Genomic DNA, 15524 nt, shown 5'->3' with positions numbered 1-15524 from the left:
AGGACGGACAGTATTCCGTACTGCCCTCAGTCTCACCCATATCAATTGAATATAGCAAACAATATCACAAAATAAACATTATCGGGATGAGGAGTTTTGCTGGCAATATGTGTTCCTACTATTACGGTTCTAGCATGCACAGCTTATCTCTGTTTCGACTGGATCCATGGTTTTACAGCGACTCGTAAGGTCATCGACGAACATCAGTGGGCTCCGCTCTGGGTAAAAGTGGTGCCAGGGAAGTGGGAAAGGATGGAGCCTGATTCCACAGGCAATCTGCCTTTCGAGATTTTAATTTTCTTTTAACTTTTTTCTTTCACCCCTCACCCGTGACCCATGAGGCAGTCACAGACTAGTTAATCCTACTCTGGACACATACTCTGTACAGCAAACCTTTTTGAATGCCTGAAAAACTGGGTACCGAGATAAAAGGAACTTCGCAAATCTGGGTGCGCTGATTCGCCGAGGCCAGGCGGGCAATGACGCCCTAACCCGCAAGGTACTCAAAGACTGCTTTTCTCCCAAGGTCCTCAACCGTTGTCTGGATTTGGTGACTGAAACTTATGTGTGATAGAATCACCGCAAGGCGAATCATAACTCTATACTGAAGATCACTTCATTTATACATCTCAGAACGCTCCCAAGGTCCTCGCCCCCTCTGGTCCCTCATGCCCCAGGCGGTCAGGTTTTTTCGCTTCCAATTGCACCGGCCATTCCAGGCGATCGTGACGCACTGTGCATGGCTGGTTGAGCCTGGTTGACAATCTCGGTTAAATCCTGTGGATTCTGCAACTGGCAAGATTGCGATCCTTTTTATTGGTATGTAGTATACCTGTCTGCTCGATCGCGCGGTGGCGATGTGGGCTAACGCTTGTGAAGTCTGGAGTGCTCAAGGACAAACACCCCATACCGCCGAGTGATCTCCCCGCCTCACTCTTCTCTTACCTTCTCTCCGGGTGGCACTTGCGTTCGACCCTTCGCGAACTTTGTTCCTGGATTCAAACCAAACGGTCTAAATCTCTCTCCCGGATACCAGGAGACTGTCCCGACGTCAAGTGACGTGGGTTGGGTTTGCCCGTACACCATGGCGTCTCACACTAAAAAGGACGATTACTGCCTCGAGTGTCATTGGGAGTCCTTTCATATAGACGGGAAAGAATCGGAGAACCAGTCTAACGCCCCCGCAACATCTCAGTGGGATTGTTCAGGCGAGGGACATGACGCCTCGCTCGATCACTGCCATGTCGACGACGCCTGCTGCGACATGGACGACTGCTCCATCACTTGCCCTTCGGTTTGCGACGGGCTTGTGGACTGCGAAGAAACCGCATGCACTGACACCCACTGCAATGATGGCTGTGACGATACGCATTGCGAGAACGCCGAGACCCTTTGCTTTGATGAACACTGCTTTGGTAACAATGGTAACGATACAGCTGTTGCAGACCATACCCTTGAGTCTCTTTTAGGGCTAGCAGGCCCCATTAATCTGGAATCCAATGATTTACTTTCGGCATGCACAGTGGGACAATCGCAAGGAGATCAACTACCCAAACCAACCGGTAATATCACTTCGGACATGGTGGCCCCTCAACCCTCTATGGACTCCCTCTTCCCTCAGCATTCGATCCCAGTTGCCCATTGCCACTCGCACAGTTTCCCTCATTTTCATTTCCATGACTCTTCTAAAGACGCTCACGGCAACATGATGCACCAACCGTTCCCGGCTCAGAATGGCGTTAATCCGGCAGATGTATTCCACATGCTGGGAATGTGTCCTGACCTTTCTGCCTGTCAAAACTTTCATGTACACGAAAACACGAACTGCGACCATGTCGACAAACCGAATACTGACGCTAGTTCTAATTCATTCGCCTGTTTCCATATCCCGCCTAATGTTAATCTTAACGACCTCATGAAAAGCCCTGTACATATCCACAGCAACCCCTCGAGGGGCCCTTGTCGCACACACCACCGGTGTCGCACGCATGCACATGCTCATGTGCACCCGTACGGACATTATTCGCCATACTCCCGCCAGTCCCGGTCCAGCGTGAGCTCGCAATTGATATCCAGCCCGGGCGATACCCCTCCGCCTCTGGAGGGCGGGACACCGTCAGTGCTGACAAGCCCGGTTACTCCGACCGAGAGCGAAGTGCATATTTGCAAGTGGACCACCACGTCAGGCGGCGCCAAGACCTTTTGCGGTGCACAGTTCTCTGATCCCTGTACTCTTCAAGAGCATCTGATCGCGCAACACATGTCAACCATCAATGGTGCCAAGGGTACCGGATATTACTGCTGCTGGGAGGGCTGCCACCGTCCGGATGAGCCATTCTCGCAGAAGTCAAAATTGCAAGGCCATTTCCTGACCCATAGCAATTGTAAGTCCTCACCCGTCTTCATCACGGATAGAGACTGACATACAGGGAAGACAAGAACTTCAGATGCTCGGTCTGTGGCAAATTTTTCGCTCGACAGGCAACCTTGGAACGCCATGAACGAAGTCACCGGGGAGAGAAGCCCTACAAGTGCTCTGAATGCGGGAAGGCTTTTACAGACAGTAGTGAACTGAGTATGTGCAATCATATGGTATGATATGACTCGTGCTGACCGAATAGAAACCCATTCACGGACGCACACCGGGGAAAAACCCTTCAAGTGTACCTTTCCCGGATGTAACTTTCAGACCGGTGATGTGAGTGCCTAGCTGACCCACCGATTGAGGCAAGACAATACTAACGTAGTTCTTGCAGTCATCAAACATGTCTAGCCACCGGTTGAGTATGTTGCAGTCCATTTTTTTTTTTTTGCCAGCCGCGATGCTAATAGATACAGCACATGGTGAACGGAAACACAAATGCATTTACCCAGGATGCACCAAGAGCTTTACTCGACCTGGTAAGTACCTACGAAACCTACTGGCGTTCTCCCATGCTGACCATGCCAGACCAACTCAAGCGACACATGAAATCGACTCACAAACACGACAGTTCGACCATGATGTCCCCCGTTTCAGAACAGTTTACCCTCTCTTTCCCCATCGTTTAGAGTTTGGCGTTCTCAGGCCCTATTATACCTATTTTACAACACACAGTCGACATGGGGAATGGCGCGACCGGAGTTGGGATATATATCTAGTGGTCGGAGTTACACTACATTCAGGACTATTCGCAGAACGGAAAAAGAGATACCTAGGTTGGATATATGATGATTAACGAGCTGTCTGATGACGATTCGTCTATTTTACAAGTCATGTATAGTATCAGTATGCTATGTCAGCGGATGAAAGCATCTCACCACGGAATAATGGCAACAATGCAATATCATGATATCACCGTCGACCAATGCCTAACAATCTACTATCCATTACCCCCGCATTCACACTCTAAGTTGATCCAAGAAATTAATCATCCTTAGCCCTCTCCTCCAACGCCTCCACCGCATTCGCCAGCTCCCTCACCCGCTGCCCAACCCTCCTCTTGACCTCCTGGCGGACCTCAGGTGCAATGTCCCCCGGATCAAAATACGTCGACACCATCTGACTCCCGGAATCATCCGGCTGCGTCTGCTGCGGCTGATGCGACTCGTCATATGAGGGCATCTCGGTCGTATAGAGCGCAAACACCGCGCTCAGCTGATTCAATGCGTCGCGCGCCGACTCCCGGTCTGAGGCCGCGTAGATGGTCGTGCCGTTTGTGCTGTCGGTTGCGATTTCGAATTCATCCTTAGCAGTCTCGTAGCTTTGGTCCAATTAGTAAGATGTCCAATTAAGGGGAATTCGGGGGTTTAGGGAGGGGGTATACAGTTCTTGGAGTTCCTCGACCATTAGGTCGGCTTGGCTTTTACCGCTGGAGGTTTGGGTTGATCCCCATCGTGCTTGAGTCGTTAACTGGGGAGGAGATAGAGAGAGGGGCTTGGTTGTCGTGATCCTGACTGGTGAAGGGTGTTTTGGAAGACATGTTGATAGTGGTCGGAGGTTGCGGATGGGGGTTGCGGTGATGGTCCGGGAGGGACGGAGGAGGCGGAGGGAGAATGTGCGCAGGGGCGGCATGATTGATGTTTTCTTGCTATTCTCAGTTGAAGGGATTGGTTCTCTGTTGTTGAGATGGAATTGAGTAGATAAGGATGGTTGAAGTGGAAGTAAAGACCGAAGTAGGAGAGTTGGAGAAATGGGGTGATTAAAAAGTCCGAGGGATGACGTCGGTCCTTGACTAATGTATTCATGTGCATTCCTTTACCCTACTTTTCTAAGTCGATTTAATACACACTCAAACACAAAGAAAACACTCTAATTCTATATCAATTGCTTATACACATAATATGTAAAATAAATCAGAGACCCATTTTCATGCCGCCATTGGCACACACTACACTGCCCGTACACCAGAAGCCATCCTGTGTACACAACATCCCCACCACCCCCGCAATCTCACTAGTAAAGGCCGGGCGTCTGCCCCCCATCTTCTCCTTAATCAAATACCGTTGCTCATCTGTCAAGCTCTTCATCTTCTCCTCCCCATCCACCACCTTACTCAACGGCGTATTGTCCAGCCACCCCTGCATCTGCTTCCAGAACTCCTCCCCAGTAGCAAAATACATATCTCCAATAACCGGCCCCGGATTCACCGAATTAACGGTCGCCCGATCCGCCAACTCCCTAGCCCAAGTGCGCGTCATCGCCTCCAACGCCGCCTTCGTCCCCCCATACACCGTCTGCCCCGTGAACCCAATACTACTCGACACACTGGATATATTAACAATACGCCCACTGCGATCGGTTGGCAAGAAAGGCGCAACAGCCTGCGTCAGCAACAACGGCGCAAGCACGTTAATAGTATAATGCCAATTGAAGTACTCGCGGTCCATGGGGCCCTTTTCCTCGTCATTGAGGAAACGATCCTTGCTTACGCCAGCGTTGTTGATTAGGATGTCGACTTGGAGGGTTCCGGTCGTCTCAGAGGTGAAGTTCTCCTTAGCCGCGTTGAGGATCGTGGTTACTGCTTCTTCGGTGTGGAGGAGGTCGGCTTGCACAGAGACACATTTTATAGAGTGTTGGTTTGCGAGTTCCGAGCAGAGGGTTTCGGTTCGCGATTGGGAGCTCGCGGAGGTGTAGTTTAGGAGTAGGGAGCAGCCTTTTGAGGCGAGGTTGCGGGCTATCGCTTCGCCGATTCCTGGGATTTGTTAGTTGTGTTGCTTAGTGGTGTTGTAAGAATTGGACTTACCCCGCGAACCGCCGGTGACGATGCCGAATTTGCCTTCTAGGGGTCTGGACATTGTGCGTGGTGTTTTATAGAGGTAGATGTAGAGGTAGGTGTGTACTGTATAAGTACTTGTAGATGTAGGCGGAAGTTATAGGTTATAGATACAAACTTCAATACTAATCACGCGTCAGGAACGACAAGACTGGTTTATATAGTCAAGATCGCATCCCCAATACAATGCCGTTTAAATACAAATCTATTTAACCGCTTCCTACCGATTTGCCCGCGCAATGGGTCATTGAAGGGTTTCTGTGGATCTCATGGACATTCTTCATCCCCACCTACGGAAAATTACCCTTTTGGGTTCCGGTGGTACATCCTTATCTTATCTTCTTTGACATCTTCATCCCACCATCTTCACTGTCATGGCACTGTTACCGTTCGATTGACAAATAAAGCACCGGTCGAAATGCGGTGATGAAATATTTTCAGGTGAGAAGGATGTTTAACTAAGCATGTGTGGTAAGTTGCCCATTACACAGATGTACAGTATCAATATTAGGATTGTCTTATTGGGATAGAGTATTGATACAAGTCGCTCTAAAAGCCTGCGAATATTCCTATCTACACCCGCAAAAGAGCTCGACTCGATTCCCCATCTAATTAATACTTCCACACACCTTTCCAAATATCCTCTAAGGTCTCTTACAAAGCGAATTCCAAACCCATAATGTCATAATCATAATCATGCCTTGACCAGCGTCGCAACACTGTTCGCGCGGAAATCACGGCTACTAAACCCAGCCTTGAAAGTGAAAGCTCCAGCCGGAATACGCCAGTCCTGGGCAACAACATCCCAGTAACTGACATCACGACGCATCAAGTCAAACGTGACCGTCTTCTTCTCACCAGCCTCGAGCCAGATTTTGTCGAATCCACGAAGCTGGCTCGGCGGGGTACCAGCCGGCGTGGAAGTAGGGAATTGGAGGTACAGCTGGGGAACAGCGTATCCATCAACATCCCCGGTGTTGGACACTTCCGCTTCCAGAGTGTAAACCGTCTCCCAAAGAGCGGGGTTACCACCTGGCTCGGTGGGCCGCTTAGCTGGGAGAGCGGTAAGATTGGCGGCGGCAGAGCCCTTGGCCTTGAGGTCTTTCAGGTCGAAGGTGGTGTAACTCAAGCCGAAACCGAACTCGTAGCGCACGGAGATGTTGTGCGCGTCGAAGTACCGGTAGCCGACTTCGAGTTCTTCGTCGAACCAGCTCTGCCAGTCGTAGGTACCGTTGGTCTGCACGGTGGTGGTCAAGGGGGCGTTGTAGTCGGACTCGTTGTATGCGATCACATATGGCAGTTTGGCTGATGGGTTCACGTCACCGTAGAGGACATCGGCAATGGCATTTCCAGTTTCCTCGCCGGCGTAATGCTGGGCCAGGATAGCGGTGACGTTGGGGTGGTCCGCGAAGGGCATGACGTTGACGCCGCCTGAGTTCGTGATGACAATGGTGTTGTTACAGTGGGTGGCAACGGCCTCCACGACGGCGTTTCCATTCCAGTCGAGTTCCAACGAAGTTCGATCTTCACCTTCCGCCGAGAAGGACTTGAGGAAAACGAGGCAGACGTCGGGTTGCTGGGGGATCCAGAGTGGGGATGTCAATGCCGACGTGGTGAGCAGGGTGTTGTTCAGGTAAGACTGGACCAGGGAGCCATCCTTGCGGGCCCGAGCATTGATAGCATCGAGAGGGGTCGACAGGTACGAAAACCTGCAGGAACCAGAACCTGACGAGCCTGCGAGGACACCATATTCGAAGTCTGCCTGAAGGTCCGGACCTTGCGTGAGAGGACCGGCATCATTTCCGGCTATTACGATGTTACGGGGCTTGCGGAGAGGCAAAGCGTTGCGTTCGTTCTTGAGAAGTACCGTCGACTGACCTCCATGCTCGCGAATCATGGCACTGTGATTTGCCCGAACGTCACGGTTGGTGGCACCGGTAAACTTCCAGTCGTAAATCCAGGTGTCGGGGGCCGAGTCAACATTGAGAGGGCCGACGGAAGCGTCCACGCTAGGGTAGTTCTTTTCCTGGCCGAGCCAGAAGTAAGGAGTCATGATGCGCACGATCATGTCATCCAGACGGGACATTGGAACAGTGCCGTTTTGCACGGCTTCAGTGAGATTCTTGCCGAAGAAGGAACCCTCCGTCCAAAGCTCACCATAAAGGGTGAATCCTCCGGGCATGGTCATGTCCATACCACTTTCAATAGAAGACACACCACTGTGAGTAGCACCCCAGTCAGACATGACATAGCCCTGGAAGCCAAGCTCGCCCTTGAGAAGGTGGTTGAGAAGGTAAGAGTTCTGACACGAGTGAGAGCCATTCAAACGGTTGTACGAGCACATGGCACTAGCCACCCGGGCACGAACGGCGTTTGCAAACGGCCACATATAGATCTCATGCAGGGTACGGTCATCAATGTTGGCGGAAACCGAATCCTGGATATAGGTAGTCGCGTTGGCATCCGGGGCATATGTGGGGTTGCGCTGCGTCTCTTGCTCGTTGGCAATGAAATGCTTCGCATTTGCCTGGACACCTGCATCTTGCATACCATTGATAGTCTCCTCCATGCAGACACCGGTGAGGTAAGGGTCAGCGGCGAAGCCCTCCCAGGTACGACCATCGTAGGGACTGCGGCCCAAGGGTCCTCCGATGGGGCCCAAGATGACATGGGAGCCCTTTGCTTTGTGCTCCTCGGCTAATGCATACGCTCTCTCATACAGCAACTTGCGGTCCCAGCTTGCGGCGGCTGAAACGCTGCTAACGAAGACACTGGAGTAATCTCCCTGCTGCACGCATTGAGGCCCGTTCTGCAGGCAGATGCCGCTGAAGTTGAGACGTGGGATAGGGAGAACGTTGCCAACGCAGGGACCGGGCTGGCCTGTTGCCATCCAGGTCTTCTCTTCAAGCGTGAGCTTATTCACCCATTGTTTGGCTTTCACCAAAGCTGTTTCCCAGCCACCATTGCCGGTACTGTTTGCTGTTCAGTGTCAGATCAGAAGTCGACAAAACCCAACCTATGTAATGGACAGAGTTGCTTACGTGAAGGATAGGCAGGCGGAGAGTGACCGTAGGGGGTCAGGATGGTGGTGTTAAGGGGCTGAACAAAGCTGAAAGGCTCTCCTGGGTGGTTGATCGGTGCCTTGCAGGTGTCGGCTACCACCGCCGAAGGAGCCGAGAGCAGCACCAACGCTCCAAACAGAGCTTGTGGTGACAACATGACGACGGGATGTCGAGATTCTTGGGTTCAATTAAGACTCGGGAAGGCATGGCTTCTCTCTTTAATTGTCGTTATTTGAGGCATTTCTTCGAGCATCCCACCCCGGAGATACTCCAGAGGGGCCCCAGAGAGCTCGCAGATCCACTCGTGGGATGTTATATTGCTGGAAGCCGAGTATGATTGACTTTCAAAGAATGACTAGCGACTAATGCGGTGTCATGAATCATGACTGGCTCCATTAGCTTCATCAATACGGGCTTCAGCCGAGCGGCGAGCCCACTATACAGGCTGATTTCTCAGTAGATGACCATATGACGATATGGTCGGACCTCCGATTATTTTCTCGGAGTGGTGGCTCGGGTAATACGGCTTTGTTGCCGGCCGATAGAGAAGAGCCTGAAAATTGCTTGACTTCGGAAAGTTCCCACCATATCGGTTACCGCAACAGGATATTCGGGTTCAATCCCCGTACGCTTCCTATGGTCGGTATGCCGAATGGTTCTTCGTGTCTACTGTATTCCTTTGTTCAAACATCGCTGTATGCCATAGACGAACACTTTTTGGTTATCAACAACTGTTCAAAACTAATTTCCATCACAAATTTTTAGAGAAGGTGTTCGTGTCGTGACGTACTCCGTAGATTTAGCCCTTACCGGGACAACTTCGGGTAAACAACCCCACAGTTTCTCATTTTCCCTCCACACATTTGCCCATCGTCATATCCGGGACTCCACGGGGCAGCGCTAAAGAGTGCCATGTTGGGAAAGTATGAAAATGCTTGTCGTGCTTGTCTCTCAACCCTCCAACAATCAAGTCTGAAAGTGGGGAGCCGATAAATGCTTAGCCTTGCCAATTCACGATTGGCTTGCTGGCCAAGGATGGCATCTAGAAGGCATTAAACATAGCCGAGACGGTGCCTATGGCCCGGTGACAAACCGAGAAGACGGGTATATTCATAATTGCAATCGGTAAACTTGCCTGCAGCGGCATACATACAATTTGCATCACCCCAATACACCCGAACGAAAAAAAGAGTCATACTAAACATTAACCTGCAACTTCTTAAACGCCTCCGCATTCTCCTGAATGGCCATCTCCACTGGCAATCTCTCCATACTACTCGCGCCATAAAACCCATGCACACCCTTCGTCCTCTTCAACACATACTCCGCATCTTTAGGTCCCGCCAACGGCCCACCATGGCACAGCACAATAATCTCCGGATTAATCTTCACAACCGCATCCCTAATCTCCTGAATGATGGTAACACAGTCATCCAAGGATAGCGCCGTCTGCGCGCCAATCGTCCCAGACGTCGTCAACCCCACATGGACGACAATGATGTCCGCGCCGGCGCGCGCCATCCGCTCACCTTCATCCACGGTAAAGGCGTACGGCGTCGTGACGAGGTCCATCTCGTGCGCGATCCGAATCATCTCCACCTCCCGGTCGTAGCCCATACCGGTTTCCTCGAGGTTCTGGCGGAACTTGCCGTCGATGAGCCCTACTGTGGGGAAATTTTGGACACCGATGAAGCCGAGCCGGCGCAGTTCGGTGAGGAAAGTGCGCATGTCACGGAAAGGGTCGGTGCCGCAGACTCCGGCTAGGACGGGGGTGTTTTCGACGATGGGGAGGACTTCGGAGGCCTTTTTATATTCATTGTGTTAGTTTCGTTGTAAGTTGGTGTCCGTATTGGTAGAGTTCATTGCTTGAGCTGAGGACAAGGTGGGTGTGTAGGCAACGGTATATCGATATCATTCGTAGAATAGATATATAATAAATAGGATATTACCATTTCAACAACAACCTGATTAGCATCAGAATAAGGCATCATCCCCGCCAACGACCCTCGACCAGCCATACGGAACCGGCCCGAGTTATACACAAGGATGAGGTCCGCGCCGCCCTTTTCAATAAACTTGGCAGTTAAGCCAATTCCTGTATTTCAATCCGTTAGCCTATTATAATATATATAACTCTAACTCAAAATATAATATCAGAGAAAGTATTACCAGCACCAGCACCAACAATGATCTTCCCATCCGCGACGGTTTTGCGGAGACGATCCAGCACTTCTTGGCGGGTGGTTGGGCGGGGCATTTTGTTTGGTTGTCTTGACTCTTGAGAGAATGATAATGGTGTTTTCTGGGTTAGAGGTGTATGTGAGGAAGGTTAGGTTTAGTTTATCAGAGAGTAAAAGAAGGAGATTGAACGTGGTCTGATTGTGACGTTAAATACGGAGTAAACAACTCATTCTTCAACCCCACCTTCGTTGCGACGTCATTTTTTTAACCTATCTTATTAATCTTTTGCATTACTATGTACGTGCTGTATATCAACGAACTTTTATAAATGGAGACATATATGGTTTATGAAGTACTTGTATTATTGAGGCTATAAAGGACAGTCTAAAGGCTTGATTTTGGAATATGAATTTGTTCTAGTTGGTTTGTAGAGGGCTGTTATGTGGGATATATATTTTCTGTAGGGTTTCCTTGGAATAAGCACACGGGAAATGAGCAGTGGCATCGGTAATAATATCTACTTTTACAGAAGTACCAGGAGAAGACTAAGGCATTAGCCCTCGCTCTAATAAACTCACTCCCTAAATAGCAGGATGTAGTGCTGCCAAAGGAATAGACAACCGTGCCTTCTAGGGCTAATGTCGGTGCCTGAGGCATGAACTGATATTATAATTTATACTGATCTGGCAAGCCCCCCTCCCAAAAAAAAAAAAAAGATAAAATATAAAAAAGCAATATTCAGTTATTAATAAAGATACACCATGCCTACAGAACAAGGTGGCAAGCTTCACAAAGTTGATGTCAAAGAGCGAGGGGTTGCTTGTGCTGATCTATGCATTCTAGACTCAGGAAGTATTTGCTCATCTACTACTCCGCTTCCTGACCCTACTTCATTATTAACAGTGGTTTCGTGCCTTTATTCAGTACAGACTCTTTGTACAGGTTCTGAGACGGGATGTGTCACTGTCAACCTGTCTCCTCGTCTATCATGTCCTACCATCATGAAGGGGATCGAACAGAACAAAAAAAAAATAATAATTAAAAAGAGAAATAAAAATAAATAAATAAAGAGAGAAAATCAATAAGAGCATAAAAAATAATAATGATTAAATGAATAAATACAAGATCGCCACCTACTCGGTTACACACAGTTACACACTCCAGGCCAAATCATAACCAGGCTGGCCATATATTCAGACCCTGGGAAGCAACCTCTGGAAGTTTGGCGGAACTTGCCATGATATCTCAGATTTGCAATTTTCAACCTCATTTTTGTCGAGATCAAAATCAACAACCAGGACAGCTATTTGACCGCGATAAAAGTGTCAATGGTCTTCTAGACTAGGTATATTGACTGTGGATGGGTTTTAGAGATTTTTATCGACATTTTACATGGAAAAATGACTCCGATAGCACTCGTTGCAGGCTCTCACAATGTTCAAAAATTAGCTGCGAAATGGACGACACATAACAATTTTCATGCTTGAATGTCTGCCATTCTCTCAGAAATGTCTTTTCCAGTGTTTCTGGAAGGGTAGGCATCCATCCAGCCATGGCCATAAAAGGCAATCGTTTCTCCCTCCTCTATCTTCGTCTCTTCTTCTCGACTATCAACTCAGTGGTCATTGACTCAAAGACTCTGGCATCATATAAGCGAAACAGTCAAAATCTTCAAGTATTGCGCTTCCCTAGCTTATTATCATTAGTATGTGTTTCTTTGCGGGCACCTTGGTGGAAGTGCAACTAACCTTTTGTTCTTAGGACATTAGATCCGGAAAACTCTTTCGACGTTACAATGTCGCAGATAAGACTAACTGGTGCAATTTGGAGTCCAGTCGATGGACAGACACCAAAGAGTATCCCTGAGTCGGCTGGCCGGCAAACCTACCCGACATCAGGAGCTCTAGAACCTCGGGGTGAACTTCATCCCGATCTTTCAAGAGACGATTCCCTGAGCAGTATATCGGACGTTACCAGACTGCTCAGTTGTGATGACCTGGCATCCGTTCCACTCAACAGTGATGCCTATTACACCGTCTCAACCCCCTGTTCCTTGCACGTGGTGAACATCATCACTTTCCACGTACAATTCTCTCATGAATTGTACCGCTTCTTCATGTACCGACTGTTGAAGCATTTCCTGCGGAGTGAAATGGACACGCTGAGGACCTTCTTCGATTGGATTTGGCCAATCGACACCCAGCACCGTCCCTTGCAGCCAGTCCAGGAACCAATGCGTCTTGAAACACCTCAGATCTGTCTCGGACACCTCTTTTCCAAGGATATCTATGGAGACGACGTTGGCATCCCGCTGTACTATTTTAATATTGTACAAGGCAGGGACAACGCGGTGAAAGTCATCATCACCACGTCGAAGGCTGGGGCTGCGGGGGCAGCATACTATCAGGCTGTCTGTGGATTCTCCACCGTGGCGATCTTCGCCATCTGTCAAAGAGCATTGAGAAGATGTCGAGAGGCAGATCCCATCTTCTCATTCAGGAGAGCTCTGACTGTATCTGATGCAGACAGGTTTCTTGACCAAGATCCAGTGTGGGTTGGGCTGATCTTCTAATCCACATTGGAGTGTTCTCTGCGGGAAGTTGGCATCTTGATGATTTCATGAGAGCAAACGAGGCTATACTTGGGGTGAGGGAACGATCTTCCCTAGCCCGAGTAGGAGCAAAAATGTATCGAGATGACCGTTGTTTTGGCCTTTTTATAGATAGACTGGTTCTTTCTTTTCGTTTCTTGGTGCTTCCTCTTGTTAGTTCTTCTTCCTTGATATGGTTCCATTTGTACCTGGGGTTGGAATGTTCCTAGAATAAGTTGACATAACCATCGCAATATACCTTTGTTTCGTGCTCTGAGAGACCCTTGTCATTGTAGTATCATCGAGTACTTGTTCATATGTAGGGCTATGCAGTCCCTGCATGTCACAGTCTCTTACGGTATGACCCCGCACATGATCGAACTCATCACTTCTCCCATCTTCATTGTTGACTTTCTTTCAACTAACTGTAAGACTGGATCTCGTCAAAGAATTTCGTCTCAAGTCTACTCACTAGCAACAATGCAGCTCCTCCTACCCTTTCTCTTTCTGGTACGACTCCCAACACCAAGTAAAAGCAGATGAAATTAACAAACCACAAACAGTGTACAACCATCTCCATTATCCTCGGCGCGTATGTCACCCATCTCCAACCCCAACAAAACAAAAACACTAACAAACAAACCAAAAACAGTATCGCCTGGGCGAGGACTACCACCCTTTACCTCCCCCTCCCAATTTCCCTTTCAGCAACCACAACAATTCTACCCATTTTAACCCCAATTCTCTTATTCCTAGCCAGATTCCTCTCCAACCAATCCACAACAGGCGCCAACACCCCGACCTTCCGAAACCGCTTCATAACCTCTGTAATCTCCTACCTTCTCACAATCCTCCCATCCGGCCTTGCAACTCTCGCCCTAACCTATCTCTTCGCCCCGGACCTTCTAGTCTGCCAGCTAAACAACCAATGGCAATCCTACTACCACAACAAGGATTCGCGCGCCATACGCGCTATCCAGGATAGCTTACATTGCTGCGGATTCAGAAGTGTCAAGGATAGAGCATGGCCATTCAAGGACAGGACCCACGACGACGATGCCTGTGTGGAACAGATTGGGTATGCCAGGGCTTGTTTGGGGCCGTGGGAGCAGGAGGATAAGGGCGCCGCGTGGATGGTGCTCTGGGCTGCGGTTTTGATTTTGGTTGTCAAGGTATGTCTCAATTACATTTGTCTCACTCTGCTTCTTGGCTCTTCTGGTGCCGATTGGCTATGGATTGATGGGCTGAATATTGTAGATCGCGAGCTCGCAGCTGAATCGCAGCCCAGGTTGGATGGGGAGAGCAAATACAAATCGATTTATCAGGATTTCTGGTGCAGAGGATCAGGAGGAGGGTGAGGAGCATGCAAACGCGAATGGAAATGTGGGTGATGATCGGCCTACTCATCAGTTGCCGCAGCCGGGCCAGTCGACGCATGATGATGTTTGGAGCCGATAAGTGACGGGTACTGATAGTATGTGATTTGGATGTGATATGGCCAGTGGGGGGTTTCGGTTGTAATATGGTAGGGAAACTCTGAAGTTATGTCAGCCATTTTTGGCATAAATTGCAAGTCCAGTTGAAAGGTTGATATGAAGCGTTTGGCACGCGGTCTTCATCATGCTTAGTCTGGATAACTAGTCTGAAGAATGCACATGAGGGACTGCTACTACTATTATTAATCTAGGGTTCAGCTCATGAGACCAGGATATCAAACCGTAAAGACTGGATCAAAATATTCAGTATACAACACTATAGTCCTCAATCTTAATTCGAACACTACTCTCAGAAAATACCATAACGGTGTCTTTACTTTACTATACATGAAAATGCAGAGCATGATTTCAAATCCCACAAACTTTACTACAGCCCTAGTAAGCGAATATTCAAGGATGGCACACTGAGCCGATAAAAACAATGTAGAGAGTGCGAGGATAGCCACAGAGCCACGTCGTAAACGAAGCAAGTAAGCTCTTGGTTTACCCTACTGTGGCCGAGTGCGAAAAGGGCCAAGCTGATAGCTGTGGGTGTGTTTGTATATCATTTCTTTTTAGGAATTTTTGCCAGCTAGTTGTATCGAGTATGAAGCAACTGTGGTATGGGATTTAAATAGGAACATTTAATCCCTACACAGGGAAATTTTAAATGTTTATAAAAGTTTCCTAAACGAGAGATAGTGAGTCTCACTAAATCAAAGAGGAGCTAACAGGCTCTCCTGACACACAGCCCTACATTCCTGGCATACTGTATCCATCTTTTCTACTACTACGGTAAACCCCCGTTATAAACAACTAATTCAGCAAGCGATTCAAATTGCTTATAACAGGGGATTCCCTACAGTGAAATTCCCAAATTGGGAATAGCCAAACTTGATACCAACTACTAGACTGACAGATCCAACTCATTCTCTAGTAAAACCCTTCTCCCACAATATGA

At 48.8% G+C, this 15524-nt stretch overlaps 8 protein-coding genes across 8 annotated transcripts; 3 read left to right on the top strand and 5 right to left on the bottom strand.

The window, feature by feature from the left end:
- Positions 1 to 1084: 1084 nt before the first annotated feature.
- On the top strand, positions 1085 to 3287 carry F9C07_8394 (putative C2H2 transcription factor; the record flags this gene model as incomplete). Its single annotated transcript, XM_041286883.2, has 6 exons — positions 1085 to 2384; positions 2435 to 2575; positions 2622 to 2698; positions 2757 to 2784; positions 2839 to 2901; positions 2951 to 3287. 6 exons carry the CDS (start codon positions 1085 to 1087, stop codon positions 3049 to 3051), a joined length of 1710 nt encoding a protein of 569 aa, XP_041149295.2. The 3' UTR covers positions 3052 to 3287.
- A 119-nt stretch (positions 3288 to 3406) lies between these two features.
- On the bottom strand, positions 3407 to 4054 carry F9C07_8393 (uncharacterized protein; the record flags this gene model as incomplete). Its single annotated transcript, XM_071511772.1, has 2 exons — positions 3407 to 3743; positions 3807 to 4054. The coding sequence occupies 2 exons, from the start codon at positions 4052 to 4054 to the stop codon at positions 3407 to 3409; spliced, it is 585 nt and encodes a 194-aa protein (XP_071367762.1).
- A 281-nt stretch (positions 4055 to 4335) lies between these two features.
- Positions 4336 to 5604, bottom strand: F9C07_2286120 (dehydrogenase with different specificitie; the record flags this gene model as incomplete). Its single annotated transcript, XM_041294044.2, has 2 exons — positions 5226 to 5604; positions 4336 to 5174 (listed from the first exon to the last, which is right to left on the bottom strand). Exons 1-2 carry the CDS (start codon positions 5275 to 5277, stop codon positions 4336 to 4338), a joined length of 891 nt encoding a protein of 296 aa, XP_041149297.1. The 5' UTR covers positions 5278 to 5604.
- A 345-nt stretch (positions 5605 to 5949) lies between these two features.
- On the bottom strand, positions 5950 to 9384 carry F9C07_2286119 (glycosyl hydrolase family 3 N terminal domain-containing protein; the record flags this gene model as incomplete). The annotated part of the gene is made up of 2 exons (XM_041294045.2): positions 8297 to 9384; positions 5950 to 8234 (listed from the first exon to the last, which is right to left on the bottom strand). The coding sequence occupies exons 1-2, from the start codon at positions 8472 to 8474 to the stop codon at positions 5950 to 5952; spliced, it is 2463 nt and encodes an 820-aa protein (XP_041149298.1). The 5' UTR covers positions 8475 to 9384.
- F9C07_2286118 (TIM-barrel enzyme family protein) lies at positions 9385 to 11116 on the bottom strand. Its single transcript, XM_041286887.2, has 3 exons — positions 10487 to 11116; positions 10267 to 10412; positions 9385 to 10120 (listed from the first exon to the last, which is right to left on the bottom strand). The coding sequence occupies exons 1-3, from the start codon at positions 10572 to 10574 to the stop codon at positions 9515 to 9517; spliced, it is 840 nt and encodes a 279-aa protein (XP_041149299.1). The 5' UTR covers positions 10575 to 11116; the 3' UTR covers positions 9385 to 9514.
- A 707-nt stretch (positions 11117 to 11823) lies between these two features.
- On the bottom strand, positions 11824 to 12052 carry F9C07_8389 (uncharacterized protein; the record flags this gene model as incomplete). Its single annotated transcript, XM_071511771.1, has 2 exons — positions 11824 to 11852; positions 11932 to 12052. 2 exons carry the CDS (start codon positions 12050 to 12052, stop codon positions 11824 to 11826), a joined length of 150 nt encoding a protein of 49 aa, XP_071367761.1.
- A 96-nt stretch (positions 12053 to 12148) lies between these two features.
- On the top strand, positions 12149 to 13274 carry F9C07_1755962 (uncharacterized protein). Its single transcript, XM_041286884.2, has 2 exons — positions 12149 to 12203; positions 12260 to 13274. The coding sequence occupies exon 2, from the start codon at positions 12294 to 12296 to the stop codon at positions 13068 to 13070; it is 777 nt and encodes a 258-aa protein (XP_041149300.1). The 5' UTR covers positions 12149 to 12203; positions 12260 to 12293; the 3' UTR covers positions 13071 to 13274.
- Positions 13275 to 13568: 294 nt separating this feature from the next.
- On the top strand, positions 13569 to 14877 carry F9C07_2246783 (uncharacterized protein; the record flags this gene model as incomplete). The annotated part of the gene is made up of 4 exons (XM_041294032.2): positions 13569 to 13598; positions 13652 to 13680; positions 13741 to 14260; positions 14346 to 14877. The coding sequence occupies 4 exons, from the start codon at positions 13569 to 13571 to the stop codon at positions 14544 to 14546; spliced, it is 780 nt and encodes a 259-aa protein (XP_041149301.1). The 3' UTR covers positions 14547 to 14877.
- Between the last annotated feature and the right edge of the window lie 647 nt (positions 14878 to 15524).

Source organism: Aspergillus flavus, chromosome 6, assembly GCF_009017415.1.
Source record: "Aspergillus flavus chromosome 6, complete sequence".
NCBI lineage: Eukaryota > Fungi > Ascomycota > Eurotiomycetes > Eurotiales > Aspergillaceae > Aspergillus > Aspergillus flavus.
This window is presented reverse-complemented; position numbering and strand designations above follow the sequence as displayed.